General features: G+C 39.9%; 3 protein-coding genes across 5 annotated transcripts; 1 reads left to right on the forward strand and 2 right to left on the reverse strand.

The window, feature by feature from the left end:
• Positions 1-1303: 1303 nt before the first annotated feature.
• dbi (diazepam binding inhibitor (GABA receptor modulator, acyl-CoA binding protein)) lies at positions 1304-8447 on the reverse strand. The gene is made up of 4 exons (XM_052147815.1): positions 8331-8447; positions 2315-2432; positions 2110-2172; positions 1304-1618 (listed from the first exon to the last, which is right to left on the reverse strand). The coding sequence occupies exons 1-4, from the start codon at positions 8337-8339 to the stop codon at positions 1545-1547; spliced, it is 264 nt and encodes an 87-aa protein (XP_052003775.1). The 5' UTR covers positions 8340-8447; the 3' UTR covers positions 1304-1544.
• Positions 8448-13739: 5292 nt separating this feature from the next.
• On the forward strand, positions 13740-16257 carry c18h2orf76 (chromosome 18 C2orf76 homolog). The gene is made up of 5 exons (XM_052148869.1): positions 13740-14062; positions 14183-14233; positions 14316-14353; positions 14645-14726; positions 15870-16257. The coding sequence occupies exons 1-5, from the start codon at positions 13933-13935 to the stop codon at positions 15944-15946; spliced, it is 378 nt and encodes a 125-aa protein (XP_052004829.1). The 5' UTR covers positions 13740-13932; the 3' UTR covers positions 15947-16257.
• Positions 16258-17506: 1249 nt separating this feature from the next.
• Positions 17507-25883, reverse strand: steap3 (STEAP family member 3, metalloreductase). 3 transcript variants are annotated; one of them, XM_052147831.1, is made up of 6 exons: positions 25670-25875; positions 25358-25416; positions 23444-23936; positions 22108-22635; positions 21559-21723; positions 17507-18471 (listed from the first exon to the last, which is right to left on the reverse strand). In XM_052147831.1, exons 3-6 carry the CDS (start codon positions 23927-23929, stop codon positions 18199-18201), a joined length of 1452 nt encoding a protein of 483 aa, XP_052003791.1. In that variant the 5' UTR covers positions 23930-23936; positions 25358-25416; positions 25670-25875; the 3' UTR covers positions 17507-18198. The 3 variants fall into 3 exon arrangements, with proteins under 3 accessions (XP_052003791.1, XP_052003792.1, XP_052003793.1); XM_052147833.1 differs by having other exon boundaries at positions 18333-19264; positions 25670-25883; XM_052147832.1 differs by lacking the exon at positions 25358-25416 and having other exon boundaries at positions 25670-25879.
• Positions 25884-26594: the final 711 nt, after the last annotated feature.

Consider the following 26594-nt stretch of genomic DNA (forward strand, 5'->3'; position numbering starts at 1 on the left):
AAGAAAGAAACTCAGATACATCTTGGATGGCCTGAGGGTGAGTAAATTATCAGCAAATTTTCCTTTTTGGGTGAACTATTCCTTTAAGAACTCAGACCCCATTGTAGCTAGGGCTGTCACGATTATTAGGGCGCTTATTATTGTCATAAATAGTTGCTTAATTGATTATTATGATAAACAATTGTCATATAAATTGTCATACTTCTTAAGGTTCATGTATGCTTATTACAGACAGGTCTACACCTTAAGCAGTAATTTATTGATATTTAACTTGAAATCATATAATAACATTGGGCTATATGATTACATTTAAGGCTTTAAAAATTAGTGATAAAATATCTGTTCATTTTAGGTGCTCAAATAATATAAGAACAGAATATGAGACGAAAACATGTCATGGTAATCATAGTATATCTGTATTTGCTTAAAATTCCCATGTGTGGACGGTAAATTGTGACTGGAATATGAAGTATGTAATGCAGCCATGTAGACGAGCCACGAGGTACTTATGTCATAAAATGCAAATCGGACTGGAACCTCTTCACTTCAGTCAAACCACAAAAGCACCTTAAGAGGTGGTCTGAGTAAGGTTCGCTTTTGGGTCCTTTTAGAGGGGGTCTGGGTTGTTCAAATATACATGTTATACCGCTCTTGAGAGCGCTTGGAGTGCTCAAATGAACTAGGTGTGAAAACACCATAACTTTATAACATTATGTTTTGTTATATTAACCTGGAATTAGTTTAAAAAAAATTATTTACCACAGCTGTGAGGGGGTTTCTTTTCTAGCTGCTGACAGTAAATTTGGCATCTTCTCCCATCTGTCTTAATCCAGAACTCTATATTTTATTCCTCTTCTGGAAAGTCATTCAAACATAATAGTCTTCATGTTCCCTATATGTGCTCGTATATTAGGTAATCCTGGAGTTTTACATAAGAGGGAAACCCCACCATTGCAATGCAATTCAGCTGCAGGTTGCGATAGAAATTGATGAAACACAGCAACAAATCTGAAATATCTGGAAATAAAGTGAAGCAACAGAGAGAAAAATAGTAAAGTCTTCTTCGGATGCCATGTTTGTTATTTACAAAAGCGTCAGAGGTAAATTATGTTGGAGAAAGCTGCTTACTGGCCAAACCTTATGTACATACAGTACACAGGAGTAAAGAGAAAGCAGCAACACAGCTCATGTAAATGCATACACCAATTTTAAGCCTTAAGCAGCTTTCTCGCAATAAAAAGCTTTCTGGTGTCCATGTAAACGTAGTCACTGTTTGTAAGAAAACACAATGTAAACACATGGGTTTTGGAAAAACTTGATTTTATAGCATTGCAAAAACTTGCATTAATTAAAAAAAATGGGAAATCCATTTTCACTACAGGTTGCTGGTGGACTATTTCTCTTGGCCTGCGAGGACTGTGCCTAACACAGACCACAGAGTCTGCATGCTCCAGTGTAACCGTAACACAATTGAGAGGGGACACACTGGAGGCATTAAGGCGATTGATGGGAAAACGGAACAGGTAAAAGGCAGATTCCATTCATTAGATTCCGTACTTCCCCTTCAGCTCTTCAACCTTAGCGATGTATGCCTTCACAGCATCCTCCTTACTCATGCCTGAAAAATGGGTGAGAAAGAGAGACACGGAGTAAGCGAAACATTGCTTTTGGTGATCATTTAGAGATTAGTATGTTAAAGTCCCTAAGCAATGGCTTGACCTCACAGCCTTGATTTGCTTCTTGCTAGTCGCTGGCAAGTGATATTAGGGAGAGGGACGTTCTTGTTCTAGACAGCATTTTATTGAAAAAATGTAATGTGTATACGTCTCAGAGTCTAAGATGAGTCATCAATATTTTTGGTTTGTTTTTCCAGTACAGAAAGAACATATTTCTGAGTAATGATCCTAAAAAGGATATTTGAATGGTCATCCGGGTAATCTTTTCTATTTATATGCTCCAATTCTTTTGTATCACTCTGTTATCTCTACAAGTAAGCTAATTAAATAATTTAATCTGAAAATCAATATTTCATGCCCATTTATTTATATACTGCTATGTCATGTAACATGTCATCTTATTGCCATCTGCTGGTACTGAGGAGAAACTGACCTTTCTTTGTCTCCCAGGCATCCCATTTGGCCTTTCCAGTAAAGTCTAACATGCCAGGTCGAGCTAGAAAGAAACGCGTGCGGGCGCGCACACACACACACACACACACTATAGTTAATGTACTGCAATTTGATAAACTTAGGCTTTATTAAATTATTCAGTATAACTCTTGTGAGAAGGTTTAGGGATTGGAGGAAAAGCTCACCGGTGTTTACATCTCCTACGGTGCCCTGTTTGTACAGACTGTAAATCTCCAGCATCTCGGCGTCTGCCGGTTTTGTTTTCAGATGTTTGACCTCCTCTGCCGCTTTTTGAAACTCAGCCTGAGGAAAACCAACAACTTGATAAGACAGAACACTACTTCACATTATGTTACCACATTCTAGGCAAGAATCAGAATCAGTATTCAATACAATATCAGTACGGAATCAGAAATAATACAACACTATTGACAAGACCATAAAAATAAAGTATAAAATACCATTTATTTGCATTTATTACGAAATACATAGACTGACTGAGAAGGTGGGGAGTAGAGTTGTATGGTACTGGTACAAATGCCAAGAAGAAAAATAAAGAAATGGTTTTGCTAGTTTCAGTACCTTGTCATTGTGTGGTGCTACTCAACGAAGTAGCACCACATAGAAAGCACTTTTGGGCCAGTCTCTATGTAAAATCCATTGCCAATTTCTCTTCAAAAAACACAGACAAACATAGTAAAAATAATCCATATGACTCCAGTGGTTAATGTCAATGCTTTGGGTGAGAAACAGATCAATAAAAATCCATTTCACTATAATTGTTTACTTTCTGTCGCTCTCCATTGCACCCTTGAGGGGAATCAGTTCATACTGCCTTTCGCGTGCCGCAAGCACGCTGCCATGTTCGAATGAAAGCAAAACCAATTAAGCTTGTGCACATCGTTCTCTTGTAAACAAATCGTGCTGCATTTCTGGATGCATCACATAACTTTTCACGTGAACATACCTGTGCACTTACAACATGCGAGAGGCAGCTTGAACAGATTCCTCTCATGAGGAAGAACTGATTGCCTGCACAGGAAAGCAACAAGAAGTAAACAATTATAGTAAGAAAGGACTTAAATATTGATCTGTCTCTCACCCAAAGCATTCGTATCGCTTTATAAAACATTATTTAACCACTGGAGTCATATGGATTATTTAAATTTCTGATCACCATCCACTTGCATTGTATGGATCTACAGTGCTGAAATATTCTTCTAAAAATCTTCCTTTAATGTTCTGCTTGAGAAAGAAAGTAATACACATCTGGGATGAAATAATGCTGAATAATGATAAGAGAAGTAACATTTTTTGGTGCCTTTTAAGGCAGTGGTTCCCAACCCTGTTCCTGGATGCCCCCAAAACTGCACATTTTGTTTATCTCCCTCTTCTGACACACCCCATTTAGTAGGGGTGTTAATCAGACATTTCATCACGATGCAATCTTGAATCGATTCTCAGCCTGCGATCCGATATTTGCCAATACTTCAAAGTCTGCCACGATACGATTCGATTCATGTGCCTGCGATAGATATTCCGATATTATGTGCCTATTTTACACAATCAATCAAATTTTTTGCCCTCAAAATGCAACCAAAATATTCTTTTATTCAGCTCTCTGTATCCACATTATGACAACCACAACAAAATAAGGTCCTTCAGATGTTGAAAAAATATATACAGATAAATAATATACAAATAGTCACACACAAGTTATCATCACTCGTTTAATTAAAGCACATTTTTCAGTTTAGTCCAATTCAATATACTTACATACCCATGACTTGTTTCCAACTATGCATGCCATCCATGGTTTTCTTGGTGACAACTTCCACAGTTGTAATGAAAAATTCTGTTACATTTAACTGGGATAAATGTTAGTAAGGTTGTTGATGTGTAAAGTCTTATAACTGACACTGGAGCTGAGCAGGTGTTTCTCTTTCCCTTATTAGTGCTGTTCAGAATGTCGCCGTTGTCAAGATGGTTCACATGGTTGAACTTATCCATGGTGCTTTAAAATAGAAAGTTTTTGCGTAAAATTAAAATGTTCACATGCTCAACGATATCTACATTTGTCGCGAGAGCTCACATTTTAAGGAGTGCCTGGTTGATGCACTCGCACGGATCCTGTCAATGGAGCTCATTTCGTGGGAAGCTCGGTTGACGCGGCGAATGGATAGCAGAGCACAATTTGGCTTCAAAAACTATCCGTGTCCCACATGAAAAGCATTTTTAGCGCTCAAAGTGAAATGAATATAATACAGTTGCTTCAACGCCTGACGGAAATGTGTAAGGACGTGGATGACATAAGAGTATTAAAATAAAGGTGCATAATATAGTGTCTATATCTGTATTTATGCATTGTATTGATAACACTGGATCGTTGGCCATTGGATCATTACACCCCTACAATTCAGGTCTTGGAGTCTCCACTAATGAGCTGAATCAGGTGTGTTTGAATTGGGAGATATACAAATGTGTATTGTTGGGGGGCCTCCAGGAACAGGGTTGGGATCCACTGCTTTAAGGGATAAAAATATTGATCAAAATGGTCAATGATTAAAGATTTAGATACAGTAAATTCCTTGTAGATGTTTGTGATTATTTCACCTCTAGGACGACGCTGTTATACAGCAGAACCAAACTGCTCTGCCTGTACGTAGGCTCCTCCAGGAATAACAAAAAACCTATCGGCTACTAAGGCCTTGTTCAGACTGTGACTAAAAATCAGATTTTTTGCATATCCAGATTGTATCCAGAGGAGTGTTTGATAGTCTGGACAGCAACACAAAAAACACATGAAATCGGATTTTTCAGAATCTGATTCAAACCTCATCGGGAGGTGGTTTCAAATGTGATTGAACTTAGATTTTTTCAGATGTGTCTCAGTCCGGACACTCTGGATGCTCATTGGATTTCAAATGGTCTTTTGCGTGACTCTAAAGGCAACACACAACGATGACGTCAAATCGGTGACTGCAGCACAGAACATCACAATATTTACTAGTCTCCTCTGTCGCGGAGTCTTCTTGTGCGACTGAGGATTTCTGCACCGCGACTGGACAGGGCGCTTATTTGGAGAGCGAGATGATGCACCTTCATTTTAAGCATTGTTACATAGGTACGCCTATGTTGTTACAAAAGCAACCCACGCAGATAGGCTGGTTATGTCTGAATGCACAAATCTAATTTGATCACTTGCAATTAAGTGCAGACAGTCTGCCTAAAAAGATCTACTTTGAGAAAAAAAGTCTGAACAAAGTCTAACAGCATTGACATTTGGCAACAACTGATGGTTCCAAAAAGCAACGATCGGCGCCGATGAATCTATAAAATCGATATATCGTCACCCTCTACCACCGATTAACAACCTCAGAGCTCATGGTAGGTCAGTCAAGACAGCTTTATTTCTGGCTAAAATATTAATTTCTCATTGCTGATAAAACTACATTTCTATCTGGAGAAAATAAAATGGGAGTTTGAGAGTTGGACTATTCTACATGGGTCAAAGTCTATGGATAACGCAATCAGTCTGAGCCAACTCTGCAGCCAACAGCTCAGTACTCATTCAGCTCTCATTCTTAATTCTTACAAAAAAGGACTTTCTTTTCATGGCCATTTTACATTCTTGGTCTTGCTCCACTGTGCTGGTGGGGGGCAGAGAGAATGATTATGTAAGCACAGCACAAAAGCCAGCATACAATCAAATGTGCTTTAGATGTTCTCCAATCATGGTGCCAAACTCCATCTCTAAGTCACACACAGATACACACATTTTACTATGCTGCTACCTCTGACCTAATTACGTGTCATGCACACCAAAGCTCCTCATCATTGACCAACTTCTTTTAATCCAACTTCCTGCTACAGTAACCACATAAACTGCTACAATAAACCTCAGTGCTACAAAGATGTTATCAGTTTTCTCAGAGTGTTGACTCAGAATTTCTTACATTTAACAGACAAGTATTTTTTGGGATAAAAATCATTAACGTCTCGTCTTACATGCCATAAAAAAACGAACTCTCCTTCCCACTTGCTATCATTGTACTTAATTTCACCCTTTTTATCAAGCTCTATGTTTATGGAACTAAAGTGCATATTAAACAAATTAATAACTTCTCTAAAATGCCCTGCTGTTTAAAAAATTCAATAAGTATTATTGAGTAAGAGTGTGTTCACACAGTGTTAAGACAGACGGAGCGCAACAGAATTTAAAGAAACAGTAGTAAATAGTAAACAAAATTTACCATTTTGTCAAAAACGTAGTGTAACATTACATTTTAGATTCTTGTAATCAGATTACAGTGACTGACTTTCAATTAAATTAAGCACATTACTTGGGTTACACTAGTGCTGTAAAATTAAAAATCCAAATATTCGTCACATTTAAGAAAAAAAAATGCACATTTGAATGTTAAAAGTGGGCATTAAAATTTTGGTTGCGTGCCAAGCACTGACGATAACAATACGGGGAAAAAACGCTAAGCGCAGTGCAGCGCAACAAAAACAGTTTCTCAGAAAGCAGGTCTCAAGGTGTTTTAAAGGTTGAAGAAGTTATTTTTAACTGGACACGGCATCTAAAAATCACAGCGCTCCTGCACGAGACATTGATTAAACAACAAAATGCTGTGAAACAAAGACGTTCATCTAGCGCGTGTTTATATAAAAAACAAAATGGTAATCTGGATGGTTGCAAAAGCGTTCTGTGTGAACAGCCCCTTAGGGTGAGGTCTCTGGCATCTTACTCTCTTATCAGTGTTTCTCAGATTAAGCAATGGGTTTTAAAACTATTGATCAGGAAAGGAGTTCAATTTGGAAATGTGCATCTCGAGATCACGTTCTGTTCCATTCTGTTTCGCTCAGTCTGCTTGAACAGCCCCTGTGCTCGTAGTCTGAGCCACTTCACCACCAAGTTCAGCCGAATAGCACTGCTATCTGGGAATAGTGCTATTGTACATACAAGTGTAATGAATGAATAAAACTGAGGTATCGCTGTTGTTATCGAACAAACGAGTTTGGGTTAGTACTGTGGCACATCATCTTAACACAGAACTGCCCACCCCCCTTTTTTTTTACTATTACTAAACATTTGTCAACATGAAACAACTAATGTTGTTTTAAATCTCTGCACATTAATTTAAAATGAAATGCTCTTTTTTTAACAGCCAGGGATGTACTTTGCGATAACTTACACTGTGCTGTATGGTTAACACAGATTAATTGCGCCCACTTGTAAACTACGGAAATAACATCAAAATAAAAGTCAGTTTAATTTCTCAACCCCGTTGACAGCCCTAGGTTACACATATTTCTAAAATAACACTAACATATAATACTTGTAAAATATTTATGTCCATATGAACATCAGTTTGTGTTTCTGTGACAGCTCAAGGATGTGAAACCGTACGAGGAGGAAAATTTGACACTATTTTGAGTTAACTGAGCAGAAAATCTAAATATCTGTGAAATCAGTTTTAGATAGTAACTCGAAAGTAATCAGACCTTATTTTGACTGAATTTATATCATTACAATGAGAAAAAATTGTAATTTGTAGTGGATTACTTTGAGTAATTTACCCAAACCCGGTCATCGCTTTATGGCATCTTTATTTTCTCTTCAAAACAATGAAAGTGAATGGTGACTGAGGCTAAAATTCTGACGAACAACTCTTGACTTTCAGGAAGGGTTTTGATGCAACGTGAGGGTGAGTAAATGAAAACTGAATTGTCTTTTTTTTATCCGAGACGGACTCCTGACACACGTTTACATAGAGCAACAATATTAAAACAGCCAAAACGGAATGCAAGAACGTACAAGAATGTGAGCGGCCCCTCATGTACATCCTACACTAGAATGACGTTCACTATCGCGCCACACCCACACGGTCAATGTGTTAAAGTCGGTTCTCATAAACCACTACCGTATTATGCACATTCATACATTACAGTGTTATTTTTTTTTTGTTTGTTGTCGTTTATTTAAGTGGACTCTTTTTAACCGATCGATCTAGAGTCCAAGGGTTCGTGTAGCAGCAGCTCTCTCATATCAAACAAAAGCGTCGCGTTTAAACACGCATAACAGAAATGGAAACGAGACTACCTATCTGTGCTTCGCATAGGCCTACTAAACAAGCACGAGAACATTTTGCACAGGACCAAATGTAAAAACACAAACGTTTTGCTTAAAATACTGACCTCAGACATGATTATAGATGTTTTCTTCGACTAAAGTGCAACGCTCCAGAAACCGCTTTGTGTGATGGCAGCGCGAAACTCAAGCTTACCCTTCGGTCGTCTGTCAAGCTCATGATGACGCCCCTTTTGTCTTATTGGTTTCTTCAGCATGTACTGAGCCATCCTGTCCAATCACTTTCGCGAATTTCTTGTAACACGAGCTTCTTGTATCTGGGCCACAGGGTCACGCCAGGGATGCCAGATTGAAACTATTGTGCAAATATAGAGATACCCCTTACTCAAACCAGACAGTTACACATTGCAACTCTGACGTGTCCTCTGGTTTCTGTCAGTAGATTTGCATAATGGTTTGCACAAACAACTGATCCTTTGTTTGATAAAATATACAGGGTGGCTGACAGAGATATACAGTACAACGGGGCTAAAGACATACCTTAAAGGGATAGTTCACCCAAAAATTAAAATTCTCTTATAATTTACTCACCCTCATGCCATCAAGTTTATGGTTTTCTTTCTTCTGTAGAACAAAAATTAAGATTTTTAGAAGAATATTTTAGCTCTGTAGGTCCATACAATGCAAGTGAATGGGTGCAGAAATTGACGCTTAAAAAAGAACATCAAGGCATCTTAAAAGTGATCCATAAGTGGTTAAATCAACATATCCAGAAGTGATATGATATGTGTGGGGGAGAAACATCAATATTTAAGTCCTTTTTTGCTAGAAATTCTTCTCCCTGCCCAGTAGGGGGCAATATGCTTGAAGTATGTGAATCCTCAAAAACACAAGAAGAAGACGAATGTGAAAGTAAAAGTTAAAGTGGAGATTGACTGAGCAGGGAGGAAAATTTATAGTAAAAAAGGACATTGTTTCTCACACACACCTATTATATTGCTACTGAACACATTGATTTAGCAACTTGAGTCTTAAGGATTATTTTATGTTTCCTTTTATGTGCTTTTTGGAGCTTCACATTTTTTTGCACCCATTCACTTGCATTGTATGGACCTGCAGAGCTGAAATATTCTTCCAAAAATCTTAATTTGTGTTCAGCAGAAAAAAGAAATTTGTACACATCTGTTATGTCATATGGGTGAGTAAATGAGAGAATTTGAATTTTTGGGTGAACTGTCCCTTTTTCTGGAGAATGTATCACACAATGGGGGGGGGGGTATGTTTATTGAATATTGATGGAGAAAAATAATAAGTATGAAAAGAAATGACAACAGGCGTTTTTTGTATTACAATTTAAGTTTTGTAAAAAAGGTGGCAAGGGGTAAAAGGCCCCCAGAGTGTTTATATTGACATGGTGTAAATATAGGCACAATAGACACGGGGCAACTTGTCAACTATAATGCAAATAATTTAGAGACAGCCAGATACTTTTTTGGGCAATAAATGAAGATGATGCTTATTTCAAATAACCACTTCAGAAAAAGTCAACCATTTTTCTGTTTATTTCAATCACATTTAGTGATTGCTAATATGTTAACATCTCAAGTATTCTATAAAAAAATTACAATAAATCTCCATTGTGATTGGTTCATTCAATGTGAGCACAATTTGAAAACATTTCATAACAAACCTATTTGCCCTACTTAAGAAAAACAGTGTGTTTAATAGGAGACTTTAGCCCCTGCAAAGGAACGCAATACGACAATAAACGACCCACGTCCCAGCACGGCAGCGTTAGGTTTGGAGCTCAACAGTACCAAACACAAATCCCCCCCACACAGGAAACATACCGGCTTTATAACTTTGAGTACATTAATCAAATGACCAACAGGTGTGCGGTCCTATTCACCACCAAATGAGACAGGGTGGAAACGCTGCAAACCCATGGTCCCTCCTCTTGTTTATATTCAACAGCTTACAACCACCCCCCCTACTCCAAATGTGTCCTCACATTCCCCCCAGTATAACATTCGATACCGCTGAGGCAACAGTTCCTTAGTGGCCCTAGTAGACCGTCGTAGTTCCTCCATTTCCACTGGCAGATGGTGTGGGCTTGTGGGACCTTCCCTCTGGGACGCATGTGTCACTGCTCCAACAACATTTACGTCACAATCCGTCCCCCCATCATGCTGGGCAGATGCCGTTGAACCTGTAACACACCCTCCCACCCATGGATACATCCACCAGTTACTCTGCATGTAATATTACAATCTGGAGGGAAAACTTCCTTCTCCCCTAGGGGCAAGGCTGTTTCAAACTTGCATGGGCTTAACATATTGCAATGCAACACTCTCTCCACACCCTTACACCCTTCCAACTTAACCACATAAACCGGTACATCAAAATTAGGTTGTGACACAATGACATATGGATGCCATTCCCATTTATGATCCAAGATGGTGGCGCGGTAGTACGTAGCGGCGTGGTAGTACGCAGCGGCCACTCCGGATCCAAAAATGCTGCTATTTTTGTTAAAAAAGCCAGACTTTTGCGGCACATGGACATCGGAGCAACCGGTGTTCGTGTCTACCATCGCCAGACACTACTGAAATATAAGACTCATGCAAAAACCAAGCTGCATGATGACCTGCAGGAGGCACTACGCGTACTCGGCTTGCTGCGGAGACCAGGCCTCCAGTCGCCTGATGCTGGTGGAGCTTGTGACTGTTAGATGCAGACCTTTTTATTTACCATGGGAATTCACCACTGTTATTATAACCGGAGTTTACATTCCCCCAGCGCTAACACTAAGGAAACGCTCTGTGAACTGTATGGGGCTATGAGCGAACTGCAGAACGCTCACCCCGACGGACTGTTTATTGTCGCCGGAGATTTCAACCATGCAAATCTCAAAACAGTGATCCCTAAATTCCATCAGTATGTGGACTTTGCAACGAGAGGGGCAAGCGCGCTTGATCTTGTTTACACAAACATCCCAGGCACGTACCGTGCAGAGACCCGCCCCCACCTCGGCTACTCAGACCACATCTCTGTTATGTTCATTCCAGCATACAGACCACTCGTCAGACGCACAAAACCGCTTCAGAAGCAGGTGAAAACCTGGCCAGCAGGAGCCATCTCTGCCTCTTCAGGACTGTTATGAGTGTACTGACTGGCACATGTTCAGGGAGGCTGCAACATATGGCGATTCTACCAACTTGGAGGAATACACAGCATCAGTGACCAGTTACATCAGCAAGTGCATTGATGATGTCACTTTCTCCAAGACCATCACCACACGCTCCAACCAGAAGCCGTGGATGATGCACGCTGCTGAGGACCCGAGACTCTGCCTTCAGAGCAGACGATAAGGCAGCCCTAAGAACAGCTAGGGCCAAACTGTCCCGGGCAATCAGAGAGGCAAAGCGCGCACACGGCCGGAGCACAGTCACTTCCAGGACAGCGGTGACACACGGTGCATGTGGCAGAGCATCCAGGCCATCACCAACTACAGGACAACATCAGTTGCCTGTTACAAAGATGCCTCCCTTTCAGATGCGCTGAATGACTTCTACGCTCGGTTTGAAGTGCAGAACGACGTGGTGGCGAGGAAGACCAGCCCTCCTCCCAACGACCAGGTGCTCTGTCTTATCACAGCGGATGTGAGGAAAACTCTACGCAGAGTCAACCCACAGAAGGCTGCTGGACCAGACAACATTCCTGGCAGAGTGCTCAGAGGATGTGCAGACCAGCTAGCAGATGTTCTTACCGACATCTTCAACATCTCTCTGAGCAGCGCCGTCGTTCCAACGTGCTTCAAGGCCACCACCATCATCCCCATGCCAAAGAAGTCTTCAGTGTCCTGCCTCAACGACTACCGTCGCACTCACACCAATCATCATGAAGTGCTTCGAGAGGCTCGTCATGAGGCACATTAAGACCCAGCTGCCCCCCTCACTAGACCCACTGCAGTTTGCGTATCATCCAAACCGTTCAACGGACAACGCAATCGCCACAACCCTCCATCTAGCCCTCACCCACCTAGATAAAAAGGACTCATATGTTCGAATGCTGTTCATAGATTTCAGCTCAGCATTCAACACAATAATTCCTCAGCACCTGATTGGAAAGCTGAACCTGCTGGGCCTGGACACCTCCCTCTGCAACTGGATCCTGGACTTCCTGACTGGGAGACCTCAGTCAGTCCGGATCGGGAACAGGATCTCCACCACCACCACACTGAGCACTGGGGCCCCCAGGGCTGTGTGCTCAGTCCACTGCTGTTCACTCTGCTGACTCACGACTGTGCAGCAATGCACAGCTCGAACCACATCGTCAAGTTCGCAGATGACACGACCGTGGTGGGTCTCATCAGCAAGAACGATGAGTCAGCATACAGAGAGGAGATGCAGCGACTAACGGACTGGTGTAGAGCCAACAACCTGTCCCTGAATGTCGACAAAACAAAAGAGATGGTTGTTGACTTTAGGAGAGCAAAAGGTGAACACTCTCCACTGAACATCGACGGCTCCTCTGTGGAGATCGTCAAGAGCACCAAATTCCTTGGTGTTCACCTGGCGGAGAACCTCACCTGGTCCCTCAACACCAGCTCTATCACCAAGAAAGCCAAGCAGCATCTCTACTTTCTTCGAAGGCTGAGGAAAGTACATCTCCCACCCCCATCCTCACTACATTCTATAGAGGGACTATTGAGAGCATCCTGAGCAGCTGCATCACTGCCTGGTTTGGGACTTGCACCGTCTCGGACCGCAAAGCCCTGCAGAAGATAGTGAGAACAGCTGAGAAGATAATCGGGGTCTCTCTTCCCTCCATCAAAGACATTTACAAAAAACACTGTATCCGCAAAGTAACCAGCATTGCGGACGACCCCACACACCCCTCACACAAACTCTTTACCCTCCTGCCGTCTGGCAAGAGGTACCGAAGCATTTGGGCCCTCACAGCCAGACTGTGTAACAGCTTCTTCCCCCAAGCATCAGACTCCTCAATACTCAGAGACTGGTTTGACACACACACACGTGTCCCGATTTGCACTTTAATTACTGTCACTTTATAACTGTCTGCTACCTCAATAACTGCTATGTGCATAGAACACTATCTCATAGTATGTTATGTTTACGTTTTTAGAAACTGTCATCTTTTTGCACTACTGTGTACTGGTCGGCGCTGCACTGTTTCTCACTGTACCTATTGTCCTGTTCATTGTTAGAAATTTCTTGTACTTTATTTCTTGGATCCATCATGGTCTCCAATACCACCAATATGAATGTCTCAATACGGGGGACCCACATCTGCTTCAAGCCTATAAATGAATCCAAATTTATTATAAATTATATTATATAAAACAAAAACATTACACAGCACATTATATAAATGGACTGCGTAGATATATCTCTAAGATGCTCCAAACTGTGGTAAAGTCAAGTTCCAAGATACATCGATTGTGCCGCTGATCTATTGCTTGAGACTTACTTCTATTTCCTGATCTATGAAGCTGGAGCGATTACTGTGGTCTAGATTTGCACTCTGAACATTCTGGAAGTTCTCACTCAATGGCCTTTAATAACATAAATACACTTTGAAGTCGTGTGTCAGTACTTTCTGTTATTGCCGTTTTATTTGATTCGATCATTTGTGATTTAGTCTTGTGATGTGGTTTATGATGTGCTGAAGCGGAACGTGTTCGTGATGTCCGAACAGGCGGTTCTGACGGTGCGTCTGGTTCGGTCTTTTGAGCATCGCAACTTTAAACCTGTGGTTTTCAAAGGCGTCAGTTTAGACCAGACGGTGGAAGAGTTTATTTCGTTTGTTAAGCAAGGTAAGACTTGATGATAACGGGCAGACTGTAACCATGATTCAATATTATTTTTAATCTAGTAAATCAGATGGGTTCTTGATATTAAACAGTGAGAGTTACTAAACACTTCTCTTCTTGAAGACGTTTCGACTAGAGCTGGTTTGCCTCCACCCTTCAAGAAATTTGACTATGGTAAGTCTGCACTGCGCTTATTTTTAACTGCAATAATAGTAACAGTTGTAGAAGTAAACTCCTTTTTGTTGTATTGTTGCAGACACAATGAAAATCATTCATCAGGCACATGGAGCAAAGGTAACTTGATTTTATGTCAACAATTTGTGACATCTGTCATGTTATACTGCATTAGATAATTAGGCTACTGTTGTAATAAATGTGATGATATACAGTTAAAAATCTTGAGCTGTACTCCATATTTTTCTTCAACTTTTAGCCGCAAAAGTAAAAAAATGAAATGCAGCCTTCACAGCATGAATAAAATGACCATGTTATATATATATATATATATATATATATATATATATATATATATATATATATATATATATATATATATATATATATATTTGTATTTATTTTTTCCAGACAAATGAGCTTGTAATGAGTTTAGAGGATGATGAGAAGTTGATTCTGCGTGGTGGCAGCAGGTTACGAGCGTGTGATGTTGGTATGTAATTTAAAGCTTGATATCAGAATAAAAATTGCCTGTTTTGGTGATAGGAGAAACAAGTGCACACGGATCATTACAGTGAGACACAGAATATAAAACAAGGTAGAGTATAAATAGACATACAAATAATAGGACATATAACAGAATGGTGTATGTACATGTGCAAGGTAGGGGTATGTACAGTTATTGAATTAACTATGAGTGAATTTACATATATACATGAGATTTGTATTTTTTGTATTTATTGTACTATGGGGAGTCCTGAAGGCAGTTTACTTGTTCATGTGGTAAATGGCCTGAGGGTTGGAACTGTTCTTGTGCCTGGATGTCCTGGCACTGAGTGCTCTGCAGTACCGGCCAGAGGGCAACAGTTTAAAGAGGAAGTGGGCAGAGTGTTTGGGGACCAGAGTGATTCTACCTGCACGTTTCCTCACTCTGGAGATGTACAGGCCTTTGAGGGTGGGCAGGGGGGCACCAATAATCCTCTCAGCATTCCTGACTGTCTGTTGTAATTATATGAGTTTGTTTTGGTAGTGGGGATAAACTTATGCCCTCAGGCAGGGGTTTTCAAACTTTTTACGCCAAGGACCCCCGAATATCCTCCTTTCTGAGAAAAATGGTAAACAGGATTTTAGATTGCAATATCTTAACATGTAATGAAATGCAGATTTTTTTAAAAAACACGTTTTTATTTCTTACTATGGCTGCCAATAGAATAAAATTATCTAAATAATTGTAGAAATAAGTGGTAATAATGTAAACAAATTTCAATTTTGTTTTTTGTAAAAAAAATTACACACACCTCTGAATGTTTTCTCCCAACCCCCTTGTGTTGCCCGGACCCCAATTTAAAAACACCTGCCCTAGGGTAGATATGGATTCTTTTGAACCGCAAATTAACATTTACAGTTAATATAACATTTCATGCTATAGCAACCTAATTTATTGATACTATAGCAGAAAAACTGCTGATTAATTGAATATTACACATGTACAATGTATATGATGATAATATATTTGTTTGTTTCTTAGACCGTTGGTGCTTTTATGCAAGTTGAATGCTAAATCAAATTTGTCCACTACTGCTAATTCATTGTTTGTGCACCAAGTGAAATCTCATCACCTTTCTTCTTTTAACAGCCAATGAGACAGAACTGGCTTTCTTCAGAATGGAAGACTATGAAAAGTTCAAGGCCAGTCCCCAGACGGCATGGTGATGATGAACAAGATGTGACACTAGAGTTCTTGGGAGTATTAATTTACCATACACAGTACACACATCTGTTCTGTTGTAATGAACAAATTATCTATTTTAATTTCATGTTGAACTTGACTTAAGTTTTTATAATGCAGTTTTTCTATTTTGAGGACAACTGATTTATTGTTGTCAGAGTAATTCATTGCTTTGGGAATAATATTAACTGCACCAGATAACTTGTTTTATTTAAATGACACCTTGGAAGTGAATCAGAGGTGGTAATTGTCATTGTTTTTTGTTAAATAAAGTTTAGGCATGAATTATGCTCTCACAACAAAGAACTTGATTAATTGATGAAAGGTTTAATTTAGAACATCTTTTCTGTACTACATTCTCATTTAGTAGTACTGTCACTTCACAGCAAGAAGGTCCCCGGTTCAAATTCTGGCTCACACAGGGCATTTCTGTATGTTCTGCTTCTGTTCACGTGGGTTTCCTCCAAGTGCTCCGGTTTCCCCCACAGTCCTAAAAACAAGCTGGATAAGTGATTTGAAAACTCTAAATTGCCTGTAGGTTGAGAGTGAATGTGTATGACTGTGTGTGCTGCTCTGTGATGGACTGGCCAGGGTGGATCAGGGTGTTTCTCTGCCTTTGGCCTGAGACAGCTGGGATAGGCTCCAGCACTACCCTACATAGGACAAGCGGCAATAGAAGATGGATTCTCAATATCTGCAGTTTTTCAGACTGAGGAAGTGAAACTGAAAATAAAACATGCAAAAAAAAAAAAAATCACTTAAGTGGAGGTACGAGAAGCAAAAAAATTAAAAATAGAATAGAAATTTTCCTGAACGTCAGTACCTCCATTTCCCCACATTTCAAGGCATTTACTTTATCCTAATTTTTTATCATATATTTTTATAAATATTTTTTTTTTCCTGTGCACAAACGGAACACAAAAGGAGATTTTTTTTCCCCCTTTTTCACCCAATTTGGAATGCCCCATTCCCAATGCGCTTTTAAGACCTCGTGGTTGTGTAGTGACTCCTTCAATCCGGGTGGCGGAGGACAAATCTCAGCTGCCTCCGCATCTGAGACGTCAACCCGCAATCTTATCATGTGGCTTATTGATCATGTTGCCATGGAGACATTGCACTTGTGGAGGCTTCACGCCATCTACCGCGGCATCCATGCTCAACTCACCACGTGCCCCACTGAAAACGATCCACATTATAGCTACCACGAGGACGTTACCCCATGTGACGCTACCCTCCCTAGCAACCAGGCCAATTTGGTTGCTTAGGAGACCTGGCTGGAGTCATTCAGCACACCCTGGATCCGAACTAGCGAACTCCAGGGGTGGTAGCCAGCATCTTTACCACTGAGCTACCCAGGCCCCCCCAAAAAAGGAGTTATTTAAAATGTTCAGACTGTCATTTTTTGTTCAACTAAAGTGCGTGGTGTCCAGTGCCTGTTAAGCTCTAAAGAGAGAGAAGAAAAAAACTAAAAAACAACAAAAAACTCCAAAAAGTATCAAAATGGCATAGAATGAAATTGCAATTTTTGGTTAAACAGTCTATTTAATATTTTTTATTTTTATTTTGTGTTCACACAGAGTTTGTTTACAACAGTAAAGGCACAAATTACAAAAAAAAGGGCTTACAAAGGAGTTACAAAACAAGATCAGAAGTCCAGTCAGGACTTATTGAAGGTCAAAATACCTCAGCATGATTGAGGAGTCTCTCCTGTGTATGGGAGCTGTGATACTGACCTTATTTGAATGAGTCTGTGCATTAGAAATATTCTAGAGGTGTGTAAACATCAACAATGATGTACTTGATTGGCTATTGTATCATTATGAACATGAATACATGGACAAGGAGATTTGATCTGAAGTCCTGAAGTACTGTAGACATGTGTGCAGAGCTCTTGTCTGTGTGCTTCTGTGAGAAGACCTCTGCTGGTACTGACTGAACCTGATAACACCTATGGTCACATCCATGTATCCAATACTCAACCTTAGCAGGGTTAGTGTTAAGATTGCACGATTACTTCTCAATCTATAACATGCAACAGTTTTATATGTTTGACAGTCGTCACTGTTCCCAAATATTACTTTCAGGAAAAAAACGTTCCCTCCTCTCAAAATACTCCTTGTTCAACTTTGTATTTAGCCTGGGAGGACTGTTTGAAGTTAGTGGTGCATATATTACACACTGCAGCTTTAGTTACATCAGGTCAGTGCACAGATGTCTGTTCTCCTTCTCAGATTTCCTATGGTATTCCATTAGCCACTACAGTGTGGTGCTGTAAGACAGGACAGTTACGTTTACTCTCCCATCCGCGGCGGATTCGTGCCAGTCTGATGGAGATGCATGGCAACAGCAGGAAGCAACGGCACACCAGAACAGTGCAGGGAAGAGCTACAGCTAATACATAGCTTGGTGGCATGTAGAATGGATATGCCTCAATATGGAAGGCAAAATCCCAGCTGATGAAGAGCGTGTGCATGATGGACAGAGTCAGAGCAGTGTAGCCTAAACCAGACTGAAGAGAGACAAAAAATGTATGAATGACATAAGACAGAGCTTGTGCTGTAATACTGAATACATTGCTCGTGCCTGTTTAAAAAAAAAAAAGATTTATATACACCTTACAATTACTGACTATTTCAGAAAATTGCACTGGCTGAAAAACAAGCACCTTTTAAGAATTTTCTGGTGTGAAAAGCCTTTTATAGAGCTTTTTATGTAGGATTTTTCTTTGGGTTTTTAAAATGGCAGTTTTAGATATATGACTTAAATAAGACCTTTGGTTCAAATTACTTTATTTATATATAGTTGGTTATAGTTTTGCCACTAGTTGACACATTGCCAAGTACTTGTGAATCTCATGATGTCAACTGTGCTTGTTCCATAAATACATTTTTTCGATTAACACACTTTATTGATTCTAACACATTAAACAGAAAAGAAAAACATATATGCACAGAATCATCTTTTAACCCCCATTATTTATTATTATGTACACGTGCCTGACTTTTATGTGCGCTATTATGGGACTAGGCAAACGCCATAAGAAAGTATATTTTCCCATAATGTGTAACATTCAATAGCCAGTCAGACCGTCAAGTACACCCTCCAATCCAGGGAGAAGTTGGCAGTCGAGTTCTTCAGACGAGATGATGTAAAATATGGGGAGGTGGATCGCACACTCTGCAAGAACATCCGTTCAGCAGGAACCACTAACAAACGCCAGCAGCAGTGGAGTCAGCTTAAAGAGAGACTCAACTGTGGCTGCAAAGGATCCAGTAGTGCTCAGGATCTCAAAAAACAGGCAGCTGAAGAGAAGAAGAGGGCAAGGCTGAGACATGCTGCTAAACAGAGAAAACGGGCCCTTCAGAGTATGGTTCAGGTGAAAAATAATAAATATCTTGCGCTGTGTGTTTTGTGGAATGACTTGCTCCACACATTAAAATGGCCCCTATATTTTATCTGTTTTATGTGTTATTATATTTTCTATTTATTCTTTGTGCAGCACTTTGGTAACCTTGTTGTTTTTGAAAATGTGCTATATAAATAAAGTTGATTGGATTGGATTTTTTTCCCCCATTTTAACATAATTAAAATGGGGAAAACCCCATGGAGGCTTGCGGGACCCCTCGTACTGCAAATAACAGGGTTTGAGCCACCTATCCCAATTCCGAGCATCTTCGTGCACAAACTTATGAATCATATTTTTTTAAGGTCTTATTATATCGTTTGACCAAGCTGTCCAACGCTCGCTCACATTCGCTCAGCACGCGCCAGTGATAACATACGACAAGAAAGCCAAACTGCTAGTGTTTTTAGCAACACGCATGTCTAGATGTAGGACACAGGCTAAATATCGAAGATTACTCAAAAGCTTATCTTCGATATTGTGGAGTTTTTTTATCGCTATAAATATTGATATCATTTATCGCCCAGCCCTACTCCATCTTATACTGTATATCTAGCCAGAGTTTTCCTGCCTTGAACCCCGACTCAAAGTATGATTGTCTTGCCCTGAATAGCCAAAACTACTCCTCCCATGACAAAATAGTATTATATCTGTATTTCAAATGGGTCAATTCTCTGAGGCCTTCATAGTACATTCGGTGCTTCAGCTTTGCCTTGGCACTTTTAATTTTCCCTTCCAACTCCACGAGTTCTCATGCTTTGGATTTTTTGGTGAATGAGGCACACTGTATTATACGGCCCCTACGAACCACCTTAAGTGTCTCCGAAGACATGCCCACAGAGGATACTGAGAACCAGTTGGTCTCCATATAAACATTGATTTCAGCCTTTAACATTTATTGCCATTTAGGATTTTGCAAAAGGGATACATTAAAATGCCAACTATATGATTTCCTTTTCTCCACATGTGGCAACACCTCTAAATTCACCAGGGCGTGATCTGAGACTAAAATGTTTCCAATTGAGCTATCAACAACATGAAATGAGGGACTTAATATAAAACAATTCTAGAATAAATCTTATGGACTGATGAAAAAATGTATAGTCCCTACCAGATGGGTTCAAATGTCTCCAAATATCTGTTAGACCAAGATTTATACACATCCTCTGAAGCATCAATGTTGCTCTAGCTTTCACACTTTTGCTTCACTATGATCAAGGACTGAGTCCATCAAAAGATTAAAGTCTCCTCCCAATATTATATCATGAGGGGTGTCAGCGGCTTGAAAAATCCCTTCAAGATCTATAAAAAAGCCCTGATCATCAACGTGTAAATATTAGCCAAAATAGGACTTTGCCCCTAAATTTCTGCTAAAACAATACAAGAAAAGGCTGTGGTAAATTGTGTAAATTAGGCATTAGGTTCACCAAAGCTTCAGCCAATGTGGTAAAAATATTAAAGTGTGAAAAAGGTGATGTATAGTGCAGTTAGTTAATTACATTTTTTTATCTAATTAATTACATGATGTGCAGATTAATTAATAGAGTTAATTGTATATCAATATTTACTATGAAAGGCCCCCACAAATAAAGGTAAATTTGAAAATTATCGCTAAAATAATCATGCATGTAATATATAGTAAATATTATCATTCAGATGTGTTTTGTTATATACATACAGTATACAACAGACAAGTAAAGCATTAAGGCAATACAAAATGTATCTTTAAAATTACAAATATTGGTTTATTTCCATATCATTGAACATGACCCTATTATTGGCCGAAATCCATCTGTTCTATTTTTTGATGTTGGTCTATGTACTCGTGCATCTGATGGGTACATTTGGAGCATCTCACTTTGGTTGTATCACGTTTCACTAGTTTTCAGTGTCTCTAGTCTTAAACCCTGTGTTTTTATGACGATGTGCTAAATTAAATGTAGACTGAAATTTTTTAAAATCTTGAGATCTCAGCTCAGTCCAGCTGTGGAAGGATCTGCTGCCTGCTCCTTGGTTTGACGAGGCATGTTGCCTATACAGCTGGAGCGCTGACTGCCTCCTACTGCACCAAGGTTGTACATCAAGCTTGAATTGCTTCTATAGTAAGGACATTTCTTATTACGTAGTTTAAGTACGGGCTGTGATTAATTGAGTAACTTGACAGCCTATGTGTACTGGCATGCAAGGGCTCACCTGGACAAAGGTAAACTCTCTCCAGTTGAGGGTGATACCCACTGAGGGAAGGGATGTGATGGCCAGTAGAGAGAGGACACCCAAACCCAACACCCCACAAGTCAGGTAGAGATCAGAGCGCCAAACACCCTGCTCATCCCATGGCTCCTCTATACCGGCCTTAACCTGATACATACAGGCAAATGCATAGCAGACATCTCTTACATTCTTAAGTAAGTACTAAACCAGTGGTTCTCAACCCTGGTTCTGGAGTACGCCAACACTGCACATTTTGGATGTCTCCCTTATTTGACACACCCAATTCTGGTCATGGGGCCTCTGCTAATGAGCTGATGAGTTGAATCGGGTGTGTTAGATAAGGGAGATAACCAAAACATGCAGTGTTGGGGTACTCCAGGACCAGGGTTGAGATCCATTGTACTAAACAATGGTTATAAAAAAGGTCACAGATTAATGTTACAGTTTTGTGAAAATATCATCTAAGCAATGCACAAATGAGTCACTAAATTTAAAAAAAATTAATTCTCAGTGAGGTCTTTGTTCACGCACCTGTTTGTAGGCGGCATTGATTAACCTGTACATTGTAACTCTGCGCAGTGGCAGGCAAAGGCTGTAGACACCATGCAATGCTGCGCACAGGAAGCTCAGCAGGCCCAGTTGTTTTCGCCGCAGCAACCAGCGGTCCAACCAGGCTGGGAAACGGCAGTACTTAGTGCCCCTCCAGAGCTGCAACCATGCAGCAAACAAGCCTGGCAGGTATACAAGTGCCAGGGTCACCAAGGCGACTGATGACAGGCTCTCGTTCACCAGGTCAAGGGCGAGACGGTAAAAAGCATTGTGTCCTTGGGCAAGAAACGTCAACAGAATCCCCCGCAAGAAACCGTAGCCATAGAAGAACAGGAAGAGCAGGAAGGTGACAAGGATCGGGCCACTCCAAGATGGGAATAGGCGCAAAGGGGCTACCTCAAGATCTCGAGCAGCGGAAAGGCCACCCATGTCTACCGGGTGGAACCCCATCTGCCGAGCCAACTGCAGAACTTTCCTTTTCCCCTCTGTACTGTCACTGCAGATCAGGACCTAAAATAATGAAAGATCAAAGGTCACAGACATCAGTTGACCCTGCACTAGTTTTCAAGCAGAGTGTGTGAGCGGTGCGGAGCACTAAACTGTGGGATTTTGCATGGAGTGAGGAACAGTAACGTGATTAAAAATATCATGGTTAATTTAACTGTAAGAATTTAGAATCCACGGTTAGAAACTGTGAAAGGCTCCCGTGGCACAAATATAAAATATAATGTAAAAATATATAATATAAAAGGGTTATTCATAAGATTTTTAAGCCTAAATGTGAAAAACTCTTGCGCATGTGAGAGTATTGGAGCTGTTGCTATGGTTACGGACGGTGTCCACGTTATTCTTGTCCAGGTGTCGCAGACTGAACATAAATTTTCAATTCATGTTCAGGGGCAAATATGTTTGATTGCTCAAATCTTAAAAATGCATAAAGGCATTTGCACGATTTTTGGTGTACTTATACAACTTTTTTTAAACAACAAAATTAAGTCAGTGTAACGTCATCGGGAGCAAAAACTTGCTAAAAATAAATAAGTAAATATTTTATGTTTTCAATGGCATTAAGCTTACATGCTTCTCTTTCGGCTCTGTTGTTTTGGGGCCAAATTATTTACTTATTTATTTATTTGTAGCAAGTTGTTGCCCACGATGTTGTCACAGTGACGTCATTTTGTTGTTTCCAAACGTCATAGAATTATGCCAAAAATCGTGCAAAGGCCTTTATGCATTTTTAAGACATGAGCAATAATACATATTAACCCCATTTTTTGGGGCCACCATGTACACATGACAACACAACAACAGCTCTCACCTGTATGCTTCCATCATGAGCCCCAGTCAGCAGCTCCCAGGCTGACACTGTGTTGAAACCCTTGACCACCAGACTGTCTGGAAACAGCTCAGCTAGTCGCTCTGCATTGGATGACCCACGGGTATTTATCTCTGTTGCATTACTTACATCCACGAGCACCTTCCCTGCAAGTGCAGACTGCAGTCCCAGCAAGGAAGGGTAGTGCTCAGGGAACAAAGCCATAAACACAACATACACATCTTGCATTAATGCCCCCTGCTGGCTCATCAACTCTACTGAATCAGGGAACAGCCCTGACTGGATGCGATTAACACATCTACTCCCCACCACCACCTGCACACCACTAGCTATCAACCGCACAGCTAGAGAACGAGAGAAGTCTCCGGAACCGAGGATGGCCACTTTGGGGCTGGTGGGACATGCAGATAGGTCATCAGTAGGAGCTTCAGCGTTTGAGAGGAGAGGATCTGTTAATTCATCTGCCATTCTGAGCCTGAGAAGGAGAAATGATGAGCATTTATTTTATTAAAATGCCCCTGTGTGATATTTAGCTCCCATTATTTGTTTGCAAACCTATTACCCTATACCCCAATGAAAAAATGCAACATTTCACAAAATTTGGACACAGGAGGAAACATCATTTGGATGCTTTCTACAGCATTCCAGGAAAACAATTAAATGCTTTCCTTCCATTTTCTCAATCTATACAGTACAGATATGTTAGTGCTGATTCATTGCATACATCTAGTACAACCATTCAACCCTGTTACCAAAGTGGTTGAAAGAAAAATTATCATACAATTTTTTCCCTTAAATTTATGGGAAATATTGGTTTACCAACAACTTTCAAGCCAAAATCTAGTGTTCTCTCCTCCTGAGAGCTTAATTTTGGCTAAATCTATAACCCTGTTACCCATTCTGGCATATTTGTGTATCATATTTACAGAACTTTTAATATAGGATTTCTAGAATATTTTAAAATAATGTTTTTTAATAAGAAATTTGAACAAATCTAAAAAAAAAAAAAAAAAAAAAAAGTAATTTCTACATGTTCATCTCTCCATCCTTGCAAAGTACATACTTTCAAGAACAATTTGTGTTGTTTCTTTCTTTAGAGGTACTCACAGAAGGTTAGCTTTGGGATGATATTTAGTGTTAAAAGCCCCATGCAAATACATTTTAATTGAATTATATCCATCAGGTTAACATTATTCCAATAGTGGGCAGAAAAAAGATATGCTGTCAACTTAATGCAAAATGTATATTTTCCACATGCAATATATATGTATATGGCTTTAATATAATGATGTTTTAAAAGCTAATAATTTAATTTCGCAATCATGTGTCATCTTTATATTATAATACCATGATTAATATTTTTCTCACACAGTATAATAGCTTTATATATAAAATACTGGATATATCTGCCTTTATACTTTAGGAAGGTCATCGTTTATTGGCATAAAAAACTTTGAAATCCCCTGCACTAAAAAAAAGGAAAGTCTGTGTCATCATTTTATATGGGCTATATCAAGCAGAGACTTCCGTTTTTACTTGCATGCATAAAACTGTTTCTGTGTAAAAGTGACTCAAAATAAGCAGGTCATATAAGAATTATTTGAAAACTTAAAATTATTATTTTTTATAATATATAATATAATTTGTATTGTTATTCTTAGCCAATATATTGATGATTTGTAATTAATTTTCAAGCATCTTAGAAGTTTCTTCTTTGAAATAAGTTGACAGTAGGTTAAGTTTCGTTTCTCCCCAAAGAGGTGGGAGACAGACACATACAATAAATCAGTGCCAATGCTCCATTTCACTACATGCTTAAACTTTTACATGTTTTAACCTTATATTTATCTCAGAAGTTCCATTAGAATATACTAGCCTACGTTAACTCGTACTCACCGCTTTTATAACCTCGCTCTGTCTGGTGTTCTAGGACTGTGACCCGTGCGCTTCCGTTACTGTGCACAACAGATATGAACCCGTGGAGCAAAAGACATGGGTTGTTATCACACACAGGCGGTCTCTATCGGACCTAACTGCGCCCTAGCGGTACTTTCTCTAGCTGTCTACATAATACAGCAACTCAAGAAATTAAATTGCCAAATTAAGGGGGAGACACACATGAAGGCTTACATCCCCATGCTGATTTTGAACGCTAGAACGTCTGTGTAAATTCCTAAATTTCAAGACGCATCTGACGGAAATACTCACAGGTATTAAACGATAAGAATGCATAATCCATGAAGCGAAGAAACACGGGCTATACTGTTGGGGTTCCATGTTATTAGAGGCACTTTCGCCGTCTTACTGCTCATATTACATAAACACTTGTTGATCATAGCAGACACATGGCGGAATCAGCTGATCCGGATAAAACTCTTGTAAACATCTGGAAGGCAGCGATATGGACACGAGCGGCGAGGCGGGTTCGCCCTCTGACGAATGATGATGCATATCTAACCGCGCAATGGTGGTGGTGTGTGTCCGTGCCGTGTGTGTCCGTGCCGCTGCCGCTGATTGTCGATAGCGGGATATGCCTACTGTGCGCTTTAACGGCCGGTCCGCTACATGTATGTAATGCACAGTGCACGGTACCAAATGATTAGAGGGATCTGTGAATTTATGTTAGATAGTTTTGTTTTTTCTTTACGTTTTTATGTTGAAGTGAATAAGTAAAAGTAAGACCTTGGGGCTAAATGCCCCTCTCAGAATTGAGACAGAAGGCCCCCAGTTGTTGGTGTTATTAATATTTTAATCAGTAATATAATTCATGGGGTTGCAATTTATTATTTAATGATTCCACGAGTGAGATACATTTTAAATGTCTTCACAATCCATCATAATCTATATGCTGACTGCAACCATTAAATCTGAATTAGTTTAGCTATTTTGGCATCCCTTCAATTAAGAATATGGGCATCTATGGTGCATCTATATATAAGTATGTATATATTCAAAGACTGTTTATAATATATACCAGCAAGAAGGTCGTGGGTTCAAACCCTGGTTGCCCCGGCCTTTCTGTGTGGAGTTTGCATGTTCTCCCCGTGTCTGCGTGGGTTCTCTCCGGGTACTCCGGCTTCCTCCCACCATCCAAAAGACATGCAGGCTAGGTTAATTGGTGTCTCCAAAAAAA

The sequence above is a fragment of the Xyrauchen texanus genome, chromosome 18 (genome assembly GCF_025860055.1).
Source record: "Xyrauchen texanus isolate HMW12.3.18 chromosome 18, RBS_HiC_50CHRs, whole genome shotgun sequence".
NCBI lineage: Eukaryota > Metazoa > Chordata > Actinopteri > Cypriniformes > Catostomidae > Xyrauchen > Xyrauchen texanus.

What these genes read in the sequence shown, in the direction of transcription:
- dbi (XM_052147815.1), bottom strand. An exon ending in CGTAGGAGATGTAAACACCG is followed by an intron (nt 2,173 to 2,314) that starts GTGAGCTTTTCC and finishes GTTTCTTTCTAG; the next exon opens with CTCGACCTGGCATGTTAGAC. An exon ending in TGCCTGGGAGACAAAGAAAG is followed by an intron (nt 1,619 to 2,109) that starts GTCAGTTTCTCC and finishes CCCATTTTTCAG; the next exon opens with GCATGAGTAAGGAGGATGCT.
- c18h2orf76 (XM_052148869.1), top strand. Translation starts at nt 13,933, where the DNA reads ATGTCCGAACAGGCGGTTCTGACGGTGCGTCTGGTTCGGTCTTTTGAG. An exon ending in TATTTCGTTTGTTAAGCAAG is followed by an intron (nt 14,063 to 14,182) that starts GTAAGACTTGAT and finishes CTCTTCTTGAAG; the next exon opens with ACGTTTCGACTAGAGCTGGT. An exon ending in CTTCAAGAAATTTGACTATG is followed by an intron (nt 14,234 to 14,315) that starts GTAAGTCTGCAC and finishes GTATTGTTGCAG; the next exon opens with ACACAATGAAAATCATTCAT.
- steap3 (XM_052147832.1), bottom strand. Translation starts at nt 23,929, where the DNA reads ATGGCAGATGAATTAACAGATCCTCTCCTCTCAAACGCTGAAGCTCCT. An exon ending in CTCATGATGGAAGCATACAG is followed by an intron (nt 22,636 to 23,443) that starts GTGAGAGCTGTT and finishes TCATTATTTTAG; the next exon opens with GTCCTGATCTGCAGTGACAG. An exon ending in GAGAGTTTACCTTTGTCCAG is followed by an intron (nt 18,472 to 21,558) that starts GTGAGCCCTTGC and finishes GTCTCTCTTCAG; the next exon opens with TCTGGTTTAGGCTACACTGC.